Below are 19,615 nucleotides of genomic sequence, written 5' to 3'. Positions count from 1 at the left end.
ATCGCCAGCGTCGAGTCGTCTCTTCACAGGCGTCGAGTCGTCTCTTCACAGGCGTCGAGTCGTCTCTTCACAGGCGTCGAGTCGTCTCTTCACGGGTGTTGGGGCATCTGTAGTTTCCATGGGAGGCTGGATACATTTTTTTTCAAGATTTTTTTTCTTTTTATTGCAGAGTGACTTATAAAAACAAAACTGTAATTTTGTACATGCGAGACATCATAAATACTCAATGTGACATTCAATTGCATCAGTCCATTCATTTCTTCTTCCAGAACTTGCTGTAATCATCAACTTTGAAATCATCCTCAAAATCCTCCAATTTCTGTTTAGCTGCCCTCTTCGGTTCCCTTTTCCGCATCCTGATTTTCCTCTCCTCCTCAGAGAGGGTGGTGATGTCCACGGGCATCTTCATTATTCTTTTAGGCTCTCTATATCTGATGTTGATGGTGGACCCGTCAGGTCTCACTAAAAGAACTGGATACATCCTCTCATACTTCTGCCTCCCAAAGCGGACAACACAGGTTCTGTTGGAGTTTGACTGAAAGACTGTGGTGTGAAATGTGGATGTGGCTTGCAAACACCTGTGGGTGACGACAGCCTGAAGACACCTAAATAAACTCTTGCAAGGCTGGCCAATTGCATTTAAAGCCATGATCATATTTGCAACCCTGGAGACGGCTATATAGTAAATGCCTCCATAAGTGTGAGAAGAAAATAGCACAACTCTTCGAAATGAAGAAGGTCACCATCAACAAACGGCATGGATGTGTGTTATATGGAAATATTAGCACATTCTTCATAAATTCCCCTGTTGTGCTCCACTGAAGACCTCTCTTTAGGTGAGCGATCTATCCATTTAATGGCAGGTTGCTTTTGTGACAACTTACCCCAGTGTGAAAACATGAACCACTGTTTTAAATGATCTGTTGCCTTTCTTTTTTTTTCTTTCTTTCTTTCTTTCTTTCTTTCTTTCTTTCTTTCTTTCTTTCTTTCTTTCTTTCTTTAGTCATGAACAATAATGGTGTAGGCTGCATGTTTAATAGCTCTTTTTTTAGGGAAGGAATGTGCCAAAAATTGACTTCCAAAATGAAAGCTGGTTTACACGGGGGATTTTTCTCCTCTCATGCTTTGAACTGTCACCATCCGCATGCACATTCCTTCACATTAGCATCCTCTCCAGTCTCTCTCTCTCTCTCTCTCTCTCTCTCTCTCTCTCTCTCTCTCTCTCTGTGTTTGTGTGTGTGTGTGTGTGTGTGTGTGTGAAAGCATGGGGGTCACTGTCACATGCCTGCAAAGTTTTTTCCCCTGCCAATTATTTTGTTTTTTGGTTGTCTTTGGGAATAGATTGTTATTCTGATCGTAATTCTATAGTTTAAGCAGAATAAAAAAAGGCTTTACGAAATACGAATGAAATTCAGTTACAAAAGTTGTGTGTTCCGTCAGGGCGCGGGACGAGGATGTGTGTGTGTGCGCGCGCTCGCGCGAGGGGTTCTGCTGCGGGAATGACCGCTCGCTTCCCATAAGGAAGCTTTTGGTTATTGTTATTGTGTTCATGGACGCAGCAAAGATTCAAAGTCCAGCTGTCACACACACACACACACACCACGCCTAAAGGCTCCACCATGAGGAGTGAAAGGGCAGCGCGCGCTGAACTCTTTAGCGTGCTGAAATAGCGCGTGAATGCGTTTGTTATGGAACATCTGTTCTAATTATATCGTCTCTATTTATGTTGTTATGTGCGTGAGTAAGAAAAATAGTTATGTTTAATTTCTTAATATGTGTTTATAAATGACACTTTGATCCCATGATGGAGCACTAAGCATCCCATGATGGATTTTTCAAAACAACTTATAAATAGAGGGATGCCTGGTGTGTGTTCCTCGTCGCTCGCCTCCGATTGGCTCTCGTGGGTTTCTAGTCTCTCTGCGTGGCAACAGTCTCCCCAGCATCCGGAGGGGTAACCATGGCAACAGCCTCCCCGTCCGCCCGGCAACCCCCGTTAGTGATGCTGCGCCTCTGAGGGGTAACCATGGCAACGGCGCTCTGACCCTGACTTGTGCTTCAGCTGCAGAAACTAACAGGCTTGACCTGGATTCTGCTACAGTAAGACACGATCAGCTGACCTGCTTCACATCGACTGGGTTCAGTCTGACAGCACTGAGAAACATCTTCTGCATGTGATGCTGCACTGTTATATAAGTGCTTTACATTAATACGCATAATGCGCTTCTCTTGTGGATGTTTGAACAGGTGAGAGTGGAGCTGCAGTGTTTTGTAAAGGATGCGTTCCTTCATACACACACTGTGAGAATATTTACCACACCAGCAAAACACAACTCTGCATTTTTAACACTGTTTTGATGCGTTTCAAAGTTCAGAATTACTCTGTTACTAGAACAAGTCCAGCCGTAGAATCTGATAAAATAATAAATGGGTAACACTTTATAACAAGTATAGTGTAAAGTACTTACAAATAATTTGCAAATTATTAGTTAATTAATATTTTATTAACTGTAATACATTAATAGACTATACAAATAGCAAATAGACAAATAGCACGTTCTTAATTCATTGTCACTGTAATTAACAAATTATGATAGTTTAATTCAATGAAATGTAAAGAGTTAGATAATGTTTTAACAACTTAATAACAGTAAATATTTCTCACTTTAGATTAGGTCATGGGAAACGGAAAATTACATTAAGTGCTTTAAACCAACCTTTATTAGACATTAATTCCATTCATATTCAGCGTTCATTACAGTTTTTTTGGATTGCTTAAGCACGATTTTCAAAACAGGGCCCGTGTTTTCAAAACACTACACACAATTAGCACAACCACACACACAATTAGCACAACCACACACCCAATTAGCAAAACACTACAGATCCTTTGCATAATTAAACACTCTTGTAAAAACTATACACTTCTGTTTAAAAACCACACTTTGTTACCATATGAAACACACACGTTTCACATTACTATACTCTGTTTGCACGAGTTACACTCTGCTGTGATAAACCTAAAACACTTTTAGCACTTCTACTTCCCTATGATTAGAGTAGGCTACCATCAACAAAGTACAAATATAATGTAAATTCACCAAACACTACACAAGACCAATGTTGCAGACTGAAGAAACTCATTTATTTCTCAACACGCCCAAAATGTTGACATGGAGATTACAGTTTTTTACGATTGTTTACACACTAAAATAAAAATTTCCACACAATTTGCAAAATTCTACTCCAAGGAGCAAAAGACCTCCACAGATTTGCACAACATTACACACAATGTCTGCTTCACCCTTTTTGCAAAACATTACACACAGTGATTTGTAAAACTCTACACACATTTTCACACCTTAGACACAGTTAAGGATTGTGAGGTTACTTCCTTGTCATTACAAAGCCCCGGATTGCCAAAGACAACACTAATGAACGAATTGGATAAACACAACCACCAGGTGTGGAAGCACACATGTGCTAATTTGAAAACGCAGCACTCAGGTGTGCTATAAAAGGCAGCAGGTGAGTTCACCTGTCTTCAACAAAAATGGAAGGAGCTAGAAGAAGAAGAAGAGTGAGAATGAGAGGGGGAGCTCAAAGAGGAGATGAAGGAGGTAGAGGAAGAGGAGAAGGAGGAGATAGAGGAAGAGGAGAAGAAGGAGATAGAGGAAGAGGCCTAGGTAGAGGAAGAGGAGAAGGAGGTAGAGGAAGAGGCCCAGGTAGAGGAAGAGGAGAAGAAGGAGATAGAGGAAGAGGAGAAGAAGGAGATAGAGGAAGAGGCCTAGGTAGAGGAAGAGGAGAAGAAGGAGATAGAGGAAGAGGCCTAGGTAGAGGAAGAGGAGAAGAAGGAGATAGAGGAAGAGGCCCAGGTAGAGGAAGAGGAGAAGAAGGAGATAGAGGAAGAGGAGAAGAAGGAGATAGAGGAAGAGGCCCAGGTAGAGGAAGAGGAGAAGGAGGAGATAGAGGAAGAGGAGAAGAAGGAGATAGAGGAAGAGGCCTAGGTAGAGGAAGAGGAGAAGAAGGAGATAGAGGAAGAGGCCCAGGTAGAGGAAGAGGAGAAGAAGGAGATAGAGGAAGAGGAGAAGAAGGAGATAGAGGAAGAGGCCTAGGTAGAGGAAGAGGAGAAGGAGGTAGAGGAAGAGGCCCAGGTAGAGGAAGAGGAGAAGAAGGAGATAGAGGAAGAGGCCTAGGTAGAGGAAGAGGAGAAGGAGGTAGAGGAAGAGGCCTAGGTAGAGGAAGAGGAGAAGAAGGAGATAGAGGAAGAGGCCTAGGTAGAGGAAGAGGAGAAGGAGGTAGAGGAAGAGGCCCAGGTAGAGGAAGAGGAGAAGAAGGAGATAGAGGAAGAGGAGAAGAAGGAGATAGAGGAAGAGGCCTAGGTAGAGGAAGAGGAGAAGGAGGTAGAGGAAGAGGCCTAGGTAGAGGAAGAGGAGAAGGAGGAGATAGAGGAAGAGGCCTAGGTAGAGGAAGAGGAGAAGAAGGAGATAGAGGAAGAGGAGAAGAAGGAGATAGAGGAAGAGGCCTAGGTAGAGGAAGAGGAGAAGGAGGTAGAGGAAGAGGCCTAGGTAGAGGAAGAGGAGAAGGAGGTAGAGAAAGAGGAGAAGGAGGTAGAGGAAGAGGTAGGGAAGGACTTATGCCATTGAAGACATAGCCTGTGATGTGGATGAAATCTTATGGCCTGATCCAGCCAGACGGAGAGATGATGAATAGTTACAGTATTCTTGTTGCTTTTACAGTAGTTTTTCTTCAGAGTCAAAGTGTATGTACTTCATGCAGTAATTTTTATTTGTCTACAGATTTTATTTGTTTCATTGATTTCATTGTTGGTTGATTACTGTAACTGATTATGGTAAGAAATACTGTGTAAGTATTGAAATAAATACTTGAAATATTCAGTCTGCAGCATCAGTGTTGTGCAGTGCTTTGTAAGTTTATAGTAGGCCTATTTGTGTACATTCTCCCTATATCTCAAACTAATCATGAAGAATGTTGTGGGTATGTCACTATTTTTTTTTTTGTCATCTAAATTATCCCTTACATAACAATGTCTGGCCAAAAATCTAGCACATGCTATTTCCTAAAATTAGTTTTTTTTACAAATGTGTTTTATATTTATCACAGCAGTGTGTAACTGGCTGCAATAGTGTCTGATCATTGAGGACTGTGTTGGTTAAATGAAAACTAATAGCATTTTCACAAATATATGTATATGTTTTGACTGAAGTGTGTATGTTTTGACTGAAGTGTGTCATTTTGCAAACAATCTAGGAATTATGCAAATTGAGTGTGGTGTTTGGATAATTGTGATTCTGTTTTGAAAAAAAGAACCCGGTTTTCAAAATTGCGTGTAAACAATTGAAAAAAACTGTAATAATACTGTAACAAAATGTCACTTTACGTATTGTACTGTAAGTTTACTGTAAAAAAAAACACACTAGACATTGTCTCTTCGCCTTGCTGGATCTGGCCAGAGAATTTCATCAACATCGCAGGCAATGTTGTCATTAGCAAGACACCTTGGAAAGAAACGTCTTGAATGACGAATCCATCCTTGCATTGCTGCTTCCTCCATCTGGTCACAGGCCTCCTCCATGGTGAGAAAAACTCTTCTATAGGGTTGAGGAATGGAGAGTATGGTGGAAGATATAGGACGGTGAAATGTGGATGTTGCTGAAACCAGTTCTGAACCAGAGCAGAGCGGTGGAAAGACACATTGTCCCAGACAACAATGTGTTGCATATGATCAATTTGATTTGCTGCTGTTATGTTGTGCAATTGGTCCAAGAATGTAAGTATGAGTGCTGTGTTGTAAAGGCCCATAAGGGCATGGCGGTGAAGGACCCCATTCTGTGTAATGGCTGCACAGAGTGTTATATTACCCCCACGTTGCCCTGGGACATTGACTATAGCCCTGTGGCCAATGATGTTTCTTCCCCTCCTTCGTGTTCTCGTCAGGTGGAACCCAGCCTCATCTACGTAAATGAACTCATGCTGGATCTCCTCTCCATCCATTCGTAAAACTCTCTGAAGAACAGTGTCAGGCAAAATTGTGTAGTTCAGTGTAGATCTAGTATACATATTACAGTACAGTAAAAGATTATGAGACAGTATGCAAGATCACACTGCTAAAGTGAATACATACCTCTGCATAATTATGCCGCAGTCGTTTCACCCTTTCGGATTTGCGCTCGAAAGGCACTCGATAAATTTGCTTCATTTGAATATGTTTTTTTTTAGGATGCGTGCCAGTGTTGATGTTGAGACCTTATGGATATCGTTGAAACTGGCGTGGTTATTGACAATGTTAGCTTGGAGCTGATTGAGTGTTAGAGCATTGTTGGCCAAAACCATGTTTACTATCTCCCTCTCTTGCTGTTCTGTGAACATAGGAGGCCTTCCCCCTTGTCATTCCTGACCCTCAATCCTAGAAAAAAAAAAATAAACAGTATACAATAGTACAGTAATTTCACAGGAAAAGGTAACAGAAGTGCTGATAGTGCATAGAATACAGTACTGTAAGCAGTTACTGAAACCGTGCGGATGTTTTTGATATGATGATATTTTTACAATACCTATTTTCCAGTCGAAATGTTCTTATCACACTTGCCACTGTGTATCGGCTTAGATTTGGCTGTACTCGCAGTCCAGCCTCCCTCAGCGTCAGGCCGTGGTTGACAACGTGGTCAACCAGTGTTGCGCTGATCTCATTTGTCAGATTCGGTCCTCTTTGAGCACCTTCTTGTCTTCCTCTTCCTCTACCTCTACCTCTACCTCTACCTCCAGCATGGCCTCCATCTCTTCCTCTGTTGATTCCTCTTCCTCCTCTTCCTCCCCTTCCTCCTCCTCCTCCTCCTTCTTGTCCTCCTCCTCGTCTTACTCTTTCTCTGACTCTTTCCATTGTGCTTGAAGACCGATGAACTCACCTGCTGCTTTTTATAGTGCTTATACACCGGATTGGTGTGTCTACAATTAAGCAAACAAGTGTCTGCACACCTGATGACTGTGTTGAACCAATTGGTTGGACGGTGCGGTAATTTGACAGTCAGTGCTTTGGTATTGCAAGGAAGTGACTTCATGATAGATTTTTGTGTGTAATGTATGTTAAGTGTGTTTAGTGTTTTGCAAATCACTGTGTGTAGAGTTTTGCAACAAGTGTGAGGTTGACAATGTGCTTATAGTTGTGCAAATATGGACTGATGTTTTGCTTCTTGAGTGTAAGGTTTTGCTAATAGTGTACTACTTTTAATTTTAGTGTGTAAGCAATCCAAAAAAACTGTAAAATGTTTACAAATACATTAAGCACACAAACACACAAACACACACACACACACACACACACACACACACACACACACACACACACATAGTAGCCGACTATTACAGTTTTTCTCGATTGCTTAAACACATTTCTTGAAACTATGCCTCGTATTCTCAAAACTATAAACACAAATCCATAACGTCTCACCCAATTCCCCAAACATCCTATTTTCAGGTCAAAATGAAGCTCTACACTCAAAACCATTCACTCTTGCTGAAAAACCAAACTTTGCCCTCAGACAGGACACACAAGCCCTCAAAATCACACACACTACAACATAGTCTAACACACTGGTGCAATAAATTCAAAACAACATTTCCAAAACTGGTAAGTTATGTTGCTTGTGGTTCCCCCCATCACAAACCTTTTCACATGATGAACACAAAAGACACAACCAGTGGCACATTTTTATTCATACACAGAAAACACACACACACACAAAAATATTTTTTTTCCTGTTTTACTCTTTTTTTTACTCTTTTTTTTTTACTCTCTCCTCTAATTTTTTTTGAATGGTAAAGAGTGTTGGGACGTGACAGGAGGGCCTCCACTCAAGGATACAATATGATGAACACGTCTAAGAATGTTCCACATATGGTTGAAATACCATCATTTGCCTAGGAAGATAACATTCTGGGAGTCAAGACTATAAAGGAGAAAGGATGCTCTCCCTTCACTGTCACACTCTGAGTCACCCTGTGTGACTGTACGACTGCTGGCCTTTTCTTGCAAGAAAATACACCTCATCAAAGACTATTGGAAATGTTTGTCTCTTATTCAGTGATAGAATTTTGTTTGCCACCACACCTCCCTGAAGGTTCTCGAGGCGACGGTGAAGCGACTCAAATTTGGCCTTACTCGTAGCCGAGCCTCCCTCATAGTCACACCATTGACTAACACATGGGCAACTAGAGTGGCTTGAATTTCATCTGAGTCTTCTTGTCCTTGCCCTTCCTCCTCCTCATTCTTATCCCTCTTCCTTCATGTCTTTCTGGATCCATTGTTCCAAAATGCAATAAACTGATTTGGGCCCTTTTATATATCTATTGAAGGTTCTGATTGATGTGTGTTAAATTTTGACTCTTAGTGTTTCCACTTGGGTAATTGTGTGCTAACTGAGCTGAAGCTGTGCTGACTTGAGTGAACAATATTGAATGCTAGTGCTTTCTAAATGACAACATGGTCTAGGCAATGAGAAATAAAGGGATTTGTGTGTAGAGTTTTGCAGTGACAGTTCAACAAATCTGACTCATGTGTCAAAACAGGGAATAGTGTTTATAGTTTAGTGAAATGGGTGTGCTTTTTGATAAATGGCGTTATGGTTTTGAAATTTTAGTTCAAAAGCCTGGTTATAGTGTTTAAGCAATCGAGAAAAACTGTAAATAGGTGTCATCATTGTACAATCTATAGATGTCGTACTCAAGTTTTTTAGATCCATGTTGTACAGTGTGATTTGCAATAATCTTATAGGATTGTCGAATCAATTATAATTATTAATGCCCCTAGTCAATAAATGTATCCCTTAAAACTCATCTTTGATCACCAAAATGACATATTTAAATGTTTTTTCCTTGGAAAACTCTTCATGCCTTAAAATATCTTGAATGTAACTCGACACCCTTGCCTTATTTAGTATACGCGGTTCTATGAATATGCAAATGAGTCCCGCCTCCACTCACTCACTCAGCTCAGAGATCCACTGGTTGACGAACACACGTTGATCTGATTGGTTACAAGGTAGTTTGTGACGTCAGAAACACCAGCGATTTCAAAGCGTGTTTTTGAGACTGTCTTTGGTTCACTGCAGTTTTAAGGAGGAAATACTCAGCAATGCTGTCGACTTATGAATTTACACATGCTTTGTCTTAAAGCATATTAAAAACACCACATAGACACATAAACAACATTAAAAGCTGGATTTTCACCACAGGAAGACTTTGAGTTAGTTATAAAAACGAATTCTAGATGATTTTACGGCCATCACTATTCCTTCTGATATAAACAGGTGCTGTTGTTGTTGTTGTTTTTTCACTTTCATGCGGTTTAGGTGTGACGACCGTAAGAATCAGACAGAGATAGAAGCTCTCAGCGCTGCCCACGGTTCATCTGCGGTTTCCCGAGGTGTGAGCTCTCCGTCGAGCCAGACTGTGTGGGAAGAGACGCTTCTAACGCTGCACTCGAAGCCTCTCGAGTCAGGTGTTTGATGGGCTTCGGGACGCATTAATCCTGTCTGATAGACTGAGGTCTTCACTCGGCCGTCGGTGAAACAAGGAGCCGTTTGTGCCTTGAGTTGCAGGAGTTGAATCAAAGCTGACTTGATTTCCGTGGAGAAAACAGGGGCTGTATTCCTAAAGCTTTCCTCTCAGAAAACTCCTAATTTAGCTTAAAAACTTCTATGTAAGAATCTTAGCTTAAGAGCGATTCAGGACCGATCTGAGAGCAACTCTGAGCAAGGAAAAGACAAAAACGTTCATCTTAGTGAGGAGGCGGGGCTGACCCCGTTGCTACGGATGACACAATCTTTCGAAGACTGTGATTAGTTGGTCCAAGAAGGAGAAAAAAGAAGAAAAAAAAGAAAAAAAAAAGATTTTAAGTTTAGGGTCTACTCACACACACACACACACACACACACACACACACACACACACACACTATATGTATATAAAACTTTTATTTTATTTATTTATTTATTTATTTTTACCATGCTGTTAATTTCCTATAAGGTATTTGATTGGCTTAGAATGATAAAAATTGGTCCACTCTTTCCAATTACTGATTGCTGGCATGTCTATTTAAGGACTAGAAAGACCGACTGGACAGAGGAACAGTGTTTACTGTTAGCCCAGTTAGTGGATGAACACAAGGCCATCCCGGGTGTCACAGCATGGGGCAAGGAGCAGACGTGGGAGCTTATAGCGCAAATTATTAACGGTTCATTCCCGCTCATTGTGCGCACCAGGAAAGCCTGCTATATTCATAAATGCATTTTTTTGAGCCTGCAAGGTGGGAATGTCCAGTGGAAAAGAAATGAACTGCGACACAATAAGAGGTTCTGGAAGTGCTGTAACTGTGTGTGTGATCACTCTGCTTACAGAAGCTTGTGACAGACCCAGATCAGCACTGCTGCATTCTTGCATTTTCCCAGTTGCCAAATATTTTAATGTAGTGATTACTTTCATTTCTGGCACTATGGCATTTCTGCGCTGTGTCGGAGATGTTAGCGTGTCTCTAATAAGATCTGTCACAAACATGATCCCTGCACGATCTAATCTGTGGCATCTTATTAACTCACTGTCATCCACTGTCTGCAACACATTTCTTCTCCTTCTGATTCTGAACTGAAACGAGTCGTCAGTAATTCCAGTCTCACTTCCTGCTGAATCTGCGTAGGTTTGTAACAGATTTGCATAATGCCAGTCTATGTTCTTCATTGGCTGCCGTGAACAACGTCTACTTTGACCCTCAAACACTGTAGTTTATCTGAGACTGGAAGAGTTTGGTTCGTGTTGTTCATGTGGAGAAGACGCTGTTTTCTGCTGACAGAGCAAATCCACTTTTTGGACTGATACGGTAAAACCGACGCCATCGTTACTGTTCGTATCACTGAGTGTCAAGAGCTGAGGAAGATCCAGAGCTGAAATTCAGATATGATAATGAGTGTTTGGTTTCTGACACGGTCGACCAATCACAACAGACTGGGTCATCTGACCAATCAGAGCAGAGCAGCTCTCAGAGAGGCGGGGTTTAGAGAAACTGAATCCTTGATCGAACCATTTCAGACACTGAGAATAGAGCTGATGCTGCAGTGGAGATTATGAGGAAATTAAGTGTTTTTTGAGCTGTGATGCTTATAAACCTGTTGTAGGAGACTCTAAAACAACATTAGGAATCTTTAAAATAGCATCATAGGGGCACTATAATACAGTCGATTGTTTGTGAGGTGTGTTTCTGCGCAGAGAGGGAGGGATATAATGCAGTGCTCTGTGTCTCCTGCAGTTTGTCTTAGAACAGGATTCAAAGTAAAAACACTTGATCTTCATTTTAGTAAGACAGTGGACACGCTCCTATCCATTTGATCTTATCCAGAGTGACAGATTAAGCCATCCAGCTTTTTCTTTGGTCAGTTTGTCATGTGTTTCTTTATCTTTTGAATTAAAACTAATATTTTGCGTCAGGAGAGATGACCCATATGCTGTTCCACCTTGGTAAACAAATCGTGTTGGCACAGCAAATGCTTGGACAAACACCATTCGCTCCCCATGGAGTATCATCGGCTCTTTTCCAGCTGTTATTAACATCTGTCTCAGGTGGTGTGATGTTAGCGCTCAACACTAAATACTGGTGTAAACGGGGTCATGATGCATTCAGAAGCTATGTTTACGTGCACACAAATCATTTGTTTAGAATCGGATTAATGGCTCAACTGGATTTAAAAGCTGTCATGTAAAAACCTGAAATGTTTGCTAAAAACTTATTTTGACAAATGTGTCCGTTTTCTATTTAGATATGTCATCAAGGCAAAAAAAAACAAAAAAAAAAAAACAATTATACTTGCCTTAGCTCTGATGACATTATCACAGCTTTCTTCGGTTCTGAACGCAATGACTGGAATCCATTTAATGTGAATCGGATTGAAATATATTCATATAAACAGAACTTTTAAAACCTGAAATAGGACTGGATTAATTCTGACTGAAACAGACTGACTCAAACCAGATCGCCGCTGGAGATGCGCTTTAAATGCTTAATTTGACGTTGAAAGTGTCCTTGTTGATTAGAAAGACAGTTTGACTTGTCCTGAAGTTTGTAAAAACTGCATTAAAGTGCATTACTGCAAACATGATTTTTGCTTGTTTTTATAAACTGAGAGATTAGTTTCTGATGCAAACTTCATTTCTGCTTGTCTGTTTGTGCCGTAGATGTGATGGATCAGCACAGAACACTTCATTCTGGTTGTCTGGTGTCCGGGGTCCGAACTCCCCCCATCCGCCGCAACAGTAAACTGGCCAGCCTGGGACGAATCTTCAAGCCCTGGAAGTGGAGGAAAAAGAAAAATGAAAAACTGAGGCAGGGCTCTACAGGTGAGTGAAGAAACAACAATCCACATGTTGAATAATAACTTTTAACATCACATTGATCATTATTTCCCCATCAAATAAACCTCCTTGCTGTCATGCCATTTCATTATACTAATATAAGGGCAATAATAAGATTAATATATCTGGTTCTGGATTCTGACTGTTTAATGTGTTAAATTTAAGCAAAATCACTGGAGTAACTGTCACAGAATGGTGTAATAGTGAAGGGAGGACTCAAATGCAGGAACAATGGATATTTTAATAAGAGGTAAAAATAAAACAAAACTACAAACAAAAACTAAAAGGAATCAAAGAATTCCAACTGGACTGTAGCAGGAACAAGAAACACGAGGGAACACAGACAACAAACCAGCACAGGACTGCAAACACAGGGAGACTAAATAGGGAAGCAAACAAAAGAGGGTAACGAGGGAGGACAGGTGGGGCAAATATAGATATAAACTAGATAGAAGTGACAGAACCTTGACAGTAACAGTGTGACTTCGAATCTCTATAGCTGAATCACAGCTTGACGGTGCAATACACAATATTGCTGTATTACTCTGTCTATCTTTTTAGGTCAATGCAAATCATTTCCGAGCAGAACTGTAGTGTTGTTTTGTTTCTGAATGTATCAGAATCGGTTGAGTGAATGATTCAATGACTGATGAGGACATCTACTGGTGGAACGATGTAAATTACTCACTGAAAAATACTCACTTTGTAGTGCGCATGCTAACCAACAGACAAGCGGAGGGATATAAACAGTGAAAAGTTGTTGAAAAGATGTTTGCTTGTTTAGTCAAAATTATTTCCCTTATTTAATTAATATTATGCCACAGATTTGGTTTCTTTGACAAACTTTGACAAACTTACTGATCCCAATTCATTACTTTTTAATGAAATTCTGTTTAATATTTTATTATGTAATAACCGTTTTATAAATCTATAAGGCACTAATTCTCAACCTTTCTAACTCTAAGGCCACCTTGACAAATACATTATTTAAACGCTGCTCATCTTCAAACTTGTTTTATATGTATAAACTAGGAGTGGCAATTTTTATTAGTTTAATTAAATATTTACCCTTGAAAGGTTATAAAATATAAATATATAAAATATAATAATTATAATTATTATAAACACTAAACACTGTCAATTATAAATTATGTTATTATTATTATTATTATAATTATTATAATAAAAATAATAAAAAATTACTGTATTTAACATTTTTAATTATTTGAAAAAATATTATGTTTATATTTATATAAAATTATTATTTTATTAAAACAAATATGTTTACATATTAAATTATTTTATTAAAAATGATAAGGAATTAATAATAAAATATTTATTATTAAAAATAAATGTATTTTTAAATGTATTTTTTAAAATATTAAAAAATATTAAGTTTACATTTATATAAAATATATGTATAATAATAATAATAATAATTAAATAAAATAATTATGAATATTAAAATTATAATTATTCAAATGAATAAATTCCATTATTACAGAAGTTTCGACAACTTTTGTAATGATTTGTAAGAACTTGATGGGTTTTTAGAACTATTATTTTTTTTAGCAATTTCTACCTGGAAAAAATATATACAGTGAGGAAAATAAGTATTTGAACACCCTGCTATTTTGCAAGTTCTCCCACTTGGAAATCATGGAGGGGTCTGAAATTGTCATCGTAGGTGCATGTCCACTGTGAGAGACATAATCTAAAAAAAAAATCCAGAAATCACAATATATGATTTTTTAACTATTTATTTGTATGATACAGCTGCAAATAAGTATTTGAACACCTGTCTATCAGCTAGAATTCTGACCCTCAAAGACCTGTTAGTCTGCCTTTAAAATGTCCACCTCCACTCCATTTATTATCCTAAATTAGATGCACCTGTTTGAGGTCGTTAGCTGCATAAAGACACCTGTCCACCCCATACAATCAGTAAGAATCCAACTACTAACATGGCCAAGACCAAAGAGCTGTCTAAAGACACTAGAGACAAAATTGTACACCTCCACAAGGCTGGAAAGGGCTACGGGGAAATTGCCAAGCAGCTTGGTGAAAAAAGGTCCACTGTTGGAGCAATCATTAGAAAATGGAAGAAGCTAAACATGACTGTCAATCTCCCTCGGACTGGGGCTCCATGCAAGATCTCACCTCGTGGGGTCTCAATGATCCTAAGAAAGGTGAGAAATCAGCCCAGAACTACACGGGAGGAGCTGGTCAATGACCTGAAAAGAGCTGGGACCACCGTTTCCAAGGTTACTGTTGGTAATACACTAAGACGTCATGATTTGAAATCATGCATGGCACGGAAGGTTCCCCTGCTTAAACCAGCACATGTCAAGGCCCGTCTTAAGTTTGCCAATGACCATTTGGATGATCCAGAGGAGTCATGGGAGAAAGTCATGGTCAGATGAGACCAAAATAGAACTTTTTGGTCATAATTCCACTAAACGTGTTTGGAGGAAGAAGAATGATGAGTACCATCCCAAGAACACCATCCCTACTGTGAAGCATGGGGGTGGTAGCATCATGCTTTGGGGGTGTTTTTCTGCACATGGGACAGGGCGACTGCACTGTATTAAGGAGAGGATGACCGGGGCCATGTATTGCGAGATTTTGGGGAACAACCTCCTTCCCTCAGTTAGAGCATTGAAGATGGGTCGAGGCTGGGTCTTCCAACATGACAATGACCCGAAGCACACAGCCAGGATAACCAAGGAGTGGCTCTGTAAGAAGCATATCAAGGTTCTGGCGTGGCCTAGCCAGTCTCCAGACCTAAACCCAATAGAGAATCTTTGGAGGGAGCTCAAACTCCGTGTTTCTCAGCGACAGCCCAGAAACCTGACTGATCTAGAGAAGATCTGTGTGGAGGAGTGGGCCAAAATCCCTCCTGCAGTGTGTGCAAACCTGGTGAAAAACTACAGGGAACGTTTGACCTCTGTAATTGCAAACAAAGGCTACTGTACCAAATATTAACATTGATTTTCTCAGGTGTTCAAATACTTATTAGCAGCTGTATCATACAAATAAATAGTTAAAAAATCATACATTGTGATTTCTGGATTTTTTTTTTTACATTATGCCTCTCACAGTGGACATGCACCTACGATGACAATTTCAGACCCCTCCATGATTTCTAAGTGGGAGAACTTGCAAAATAGCAGGGTGTTCAAATACTTATTTTCCTCACTGTATTTTAGAGCTTATCCTTAATATCAATCTTTAGTTATGACTTTTATTACGAATAAAGCTTGACTTTATACTTTTAATTGCTTACTGTTGGTGGAATGAAAGAGTTCTAATGACAAATTGAATGAACTTTTTAATGGTGTTAAAAAATTAACATTTATTACATAAAATATCACATTTATTTTGAAAGTTTGGTAACACTTTATAATAACTGCATGCTATTAATCATTAGTTAAGCATCACTAAACAGTTAATTCATTTATAAAGCATTAATAGACATTAATAAGCAGTTTATAAATACAGCTATAAATGCTTTATTCTTGGTTTATAAGCATATCTATAATGTGTTTAATAATTGTATTTTCATACTTTATTAATGATCAATTTATCATTTCTAAATGAAGTATAGCATTATTTACAAACCAGTTACATTATTTACCATTATTTACAAACTAGGTGTTTGTCATTGATTAATAAGATCACTTAGAAAGCTCATCTAAAGTGAGGACTAGTTATGTCTTGTAAAGCATTTACAAAGAAGATTTAAAGGCTCATTGATCTTCTAAACAGAAAAAGGAAACAAACACAACACAGTGATAGAGAACATAGAAATATTAAACTGAGCCTTTAAATCTTCTTTATAAATGTTTTACAAGGCATAACTAGTCCTCACTTTAGATGAGCTCACAAAAATAGTTAACTGACCACTACTAAATGCTTTATAACTACCTGAATTAACCATGAATTACAGTAGAAATACATGTTAATAAAGCATTTATTAACACACTAAGTAACTATTATTATATGTCTGAATAATAATATGTATTTAAACAGTTTATTAATCATTTACTTCTAAGTGATCTTATGAATCACTGACAACTCCTAAATAACCGGTTTGTAAATAATGCAATACTTCATTTAGAAATGATAAATAGATCATTAATAAAGTATGAGAATACAATTATTAAACACATTATAGATATGCTTTAAAATCAAGAACAAAGCATTTATAACTGTATTTATAAACTGCTTATTAATGTCTATTAATGCTTTATAAATGACGAATTAACTGTTTACTAATGCTTAACTAATGATTAATAGCGTGCAGTTATTATAAAGTGTTACCGAAAGCTCTTATTTTTATAAATGATTATTAGTATCTCTCCAAAAGCATTAGAGATCGATTTACTGACGGGGGTTGTAGTGTTTGTATTCAGTGAGATTTATATGTAACTCTATCTGATGGCATCTGCAGCGCTGGAGAGGAAAGTGCCCAGCAGGCAAAATCGTGAGGATCTCGTCAGAAAGGGCCTGGAAGAGGCTGGCATGGGTGAGAAATACACACATCACTCTCTTCACTGCACCAACACTACCACACTCATTAAACCAACCAACACTTCCAAACTCAGTGCACCAACACTGCCAAACTCACTGCACCAACACTGCCAAACTCATTAAACCAACACTGCCAAACTCACTGCACCAACACTGCCAAACTCACTAAACCAACACTGCCAAACTCACTAAACCAACACTGCCAATCTCACTAAACCAACACTGTCAAACTCATTAAACCAACACTGCCAAACTCACTGCACCAACACTGCCAAACTCACTAAACCAACACTGTCAAACTCATTAAACCAACACTGCCAAACTCACTGCACCAACACTGCCAAACTCACTAAACCAACACTGTCAAACTCACTGCACCAACACTGCCAAACTCACTGCACCAACACTGCCAAACTCACTGCACCAACACTGCCAAACTCACTAAACCAACACTGTCAAACTCATTAAACCAACACTGCCAAACTCACTAAACCAACACTGCCAAACTCACTAAACCAACACTGTCAAACTCACTGCACCAACACTGCCAAACTCACTGCACCAACACTGCCAAACTCACTGCACCAACACTGCCAAACTCACTAAACCAACACTGCCAAACTCACTAAACCACCACTGCCAAACTCACTGCACCAACACTATCAAACTCACTGCACCAACACTATCAAACTCACTGCACCAACACTGCCAAACTCACTTCACCAACACTGCCAAACTCACTGCACCAACACTGCCAAACTCACTGCACCAACACTGCCAAACTCACTGCACCAACACTGCCAAACTCACTGCACCAACACTGCCAAACTCACTAAACCAACACTGCCAAACTCACTAAACCAACACTGCCAAACTCACTAAACCAACACTGCCAAACTCACTGCACCAACACTGCCAAACTCACTGCACCAACACTGCCAAACTCACTGCACCAACACTGCCAAACTCACTGCACCAACACTGCCAAACTCACTGCACCAACACTGCTTAACTCACTAAACCAACACTGCCAAACTCACTACACCAACACTGCCAAACTCACTGAACCAACACTGCCAAACTCACTGCACCAACACTGCCAAACTCACTGCACCAACACTGCCAAACTCACTGCACCAACACTGCCAAACTCACTAAACCAACACTGCCAAACTCACTTCACCAACACTGCCAAACTCACTAAACCAACACTGCCAAACTCACTAAACCAACACTGCCAAACTCACTGCACCAACACTGCCAAACTCACTGCACCAACACTGCCAAACTCACTGCACCAACACTGCCAAACTCACTTCACCAACACTGCCAAACTCACTGCACCAACACTGCCAAACTCACTGCACCAACACTGCTTAACTCACTAAACCAACACTGCCAAACTCACTACACCAACACTGCCAAACTCACTGAACCAACACTGCCAAACTCACTGCACCAACACTGCCAAACTCACTGCACCAACGCTGGCAATCTCACTGCACCAACGCTGCCAAACTCAATGCACCAACGCTGCCAAACTCACTGCACCAACACTGTCAAACTCACTGCACCAACACTGCCAAACTCACTGCACCAACACTGTCAAACTCACTAAACCAACACTGCCAAACTCACTAAACCAACACTACCAAACTCACTGCACCAACACTGCCAAACTCACTAAACCAACACTCCCAAATTCAATGCACCAACACTGCCTAACTCACTGCACCAACACTGCCAAACTCACTGCACCAACAGTGCCAAACTCACTGCACCAACACTGCCAAACTCACTGCACCTCCACTGCCAAACTCACTGCACCAACACTGCCAAACTCACTAAACCAACACTGCCAAACTCACTGCACCAACACTGACAAACTCACTGCACCAACACTGACAATCTCAATGCACCAACACTGCCAAACTCACTAAACCAACTCTGTCAAACTCACTGCACCAACACTGCCTAACTCACTGCACCAACACTACCAAACTCACTGCACCAACACTGCCAAACTCACTGCACCAACACTGCCAAACTCACTAAACCAACTCTGTCAAACTCACTGCACCAACCCTGTCAAACTCACTGCACCAACACTGCCAAACTCACTGCACCAACACTGCCTAACTCACTGCACCAACACTGCCAAACTGACTTCACCAACACTGCCAAACTCACTGCACCAACACTGCCAAACTCACTGCACCAACACTGCCAAACTGACTTCACCAACACTGCCAAACTCACTGCACCAACACTGCCAAACTCACTGCACCAACACTGCTAAACTCACTGCACCAACCCTGTCAAACTCACTGCACCAACACTGTCAAACTCACTGCACCAACACTGCCAAACTCACTGCACCAACACTGCCAAACTCACTGCACCAACACTGACAACCTCACTGCACCAACACAGACAAACTCACTGCACCGACACTGACAAACTCACTGCACCCACACTGTCAAACTCACTAAACCAACACTACCAAACTCACTGCACCAACACTGTCACACTCACTGCACCAACACTGCCAAACCCACTGCACCAACACTGCCAAACTCACTAAACCAACACTGTCAAACTCACTGCACCAACACTGTCAAACTCACTGCACCAACACTGTCAAACTCACTAAACCAACACTGCC

The 19,615-nt window shown here is 40.2% G+C and overlaps 1 protein-coding gene across 1 annotated transcript in view; it reads left to right on the top strand.

Annotated features, from left to right (window-relative positions):
• phactr3b (phosphatase and actin regulator 3b) overlaps positions 1 to 19,615 on the top strand; it is a 102,870-nt gene that overhangs the window by 29,136 nt on the left and 54,119 nt on the right. Inside the window, exons 2-3 of the mRNA XM_084101588.1 lie at positions 12,241 to 12,402; positions 16,871 to 16,945. Of these exons, the coding sequence (XP_083957714.1) occupies positions 12,241 to 12,402; positions 16,871 to 16,945 (237 nt within the window). The remainder of the gene's footprint in view (positions 1 to 12,240; positions 12,403 to 16,870; positions 16,946 to 19,615) is intronic.

This window comes from Abramis brama (genome assembly GCF_963993115.1).
Source record: "Abramis brama genome assembly, chromosome: 23".
Taxonomy (NCBI): Eukaryota; Metazoa; Chordata; class Actinopteri; order Cypriniformes; family Leuciscidae; genus Abramis; species Abramis brama.
The sequence above is the reverse complement of the archived record's forward strand: the minus strand, read 5'-3'. Positions and strand labels throughout refer to the sequence as shown.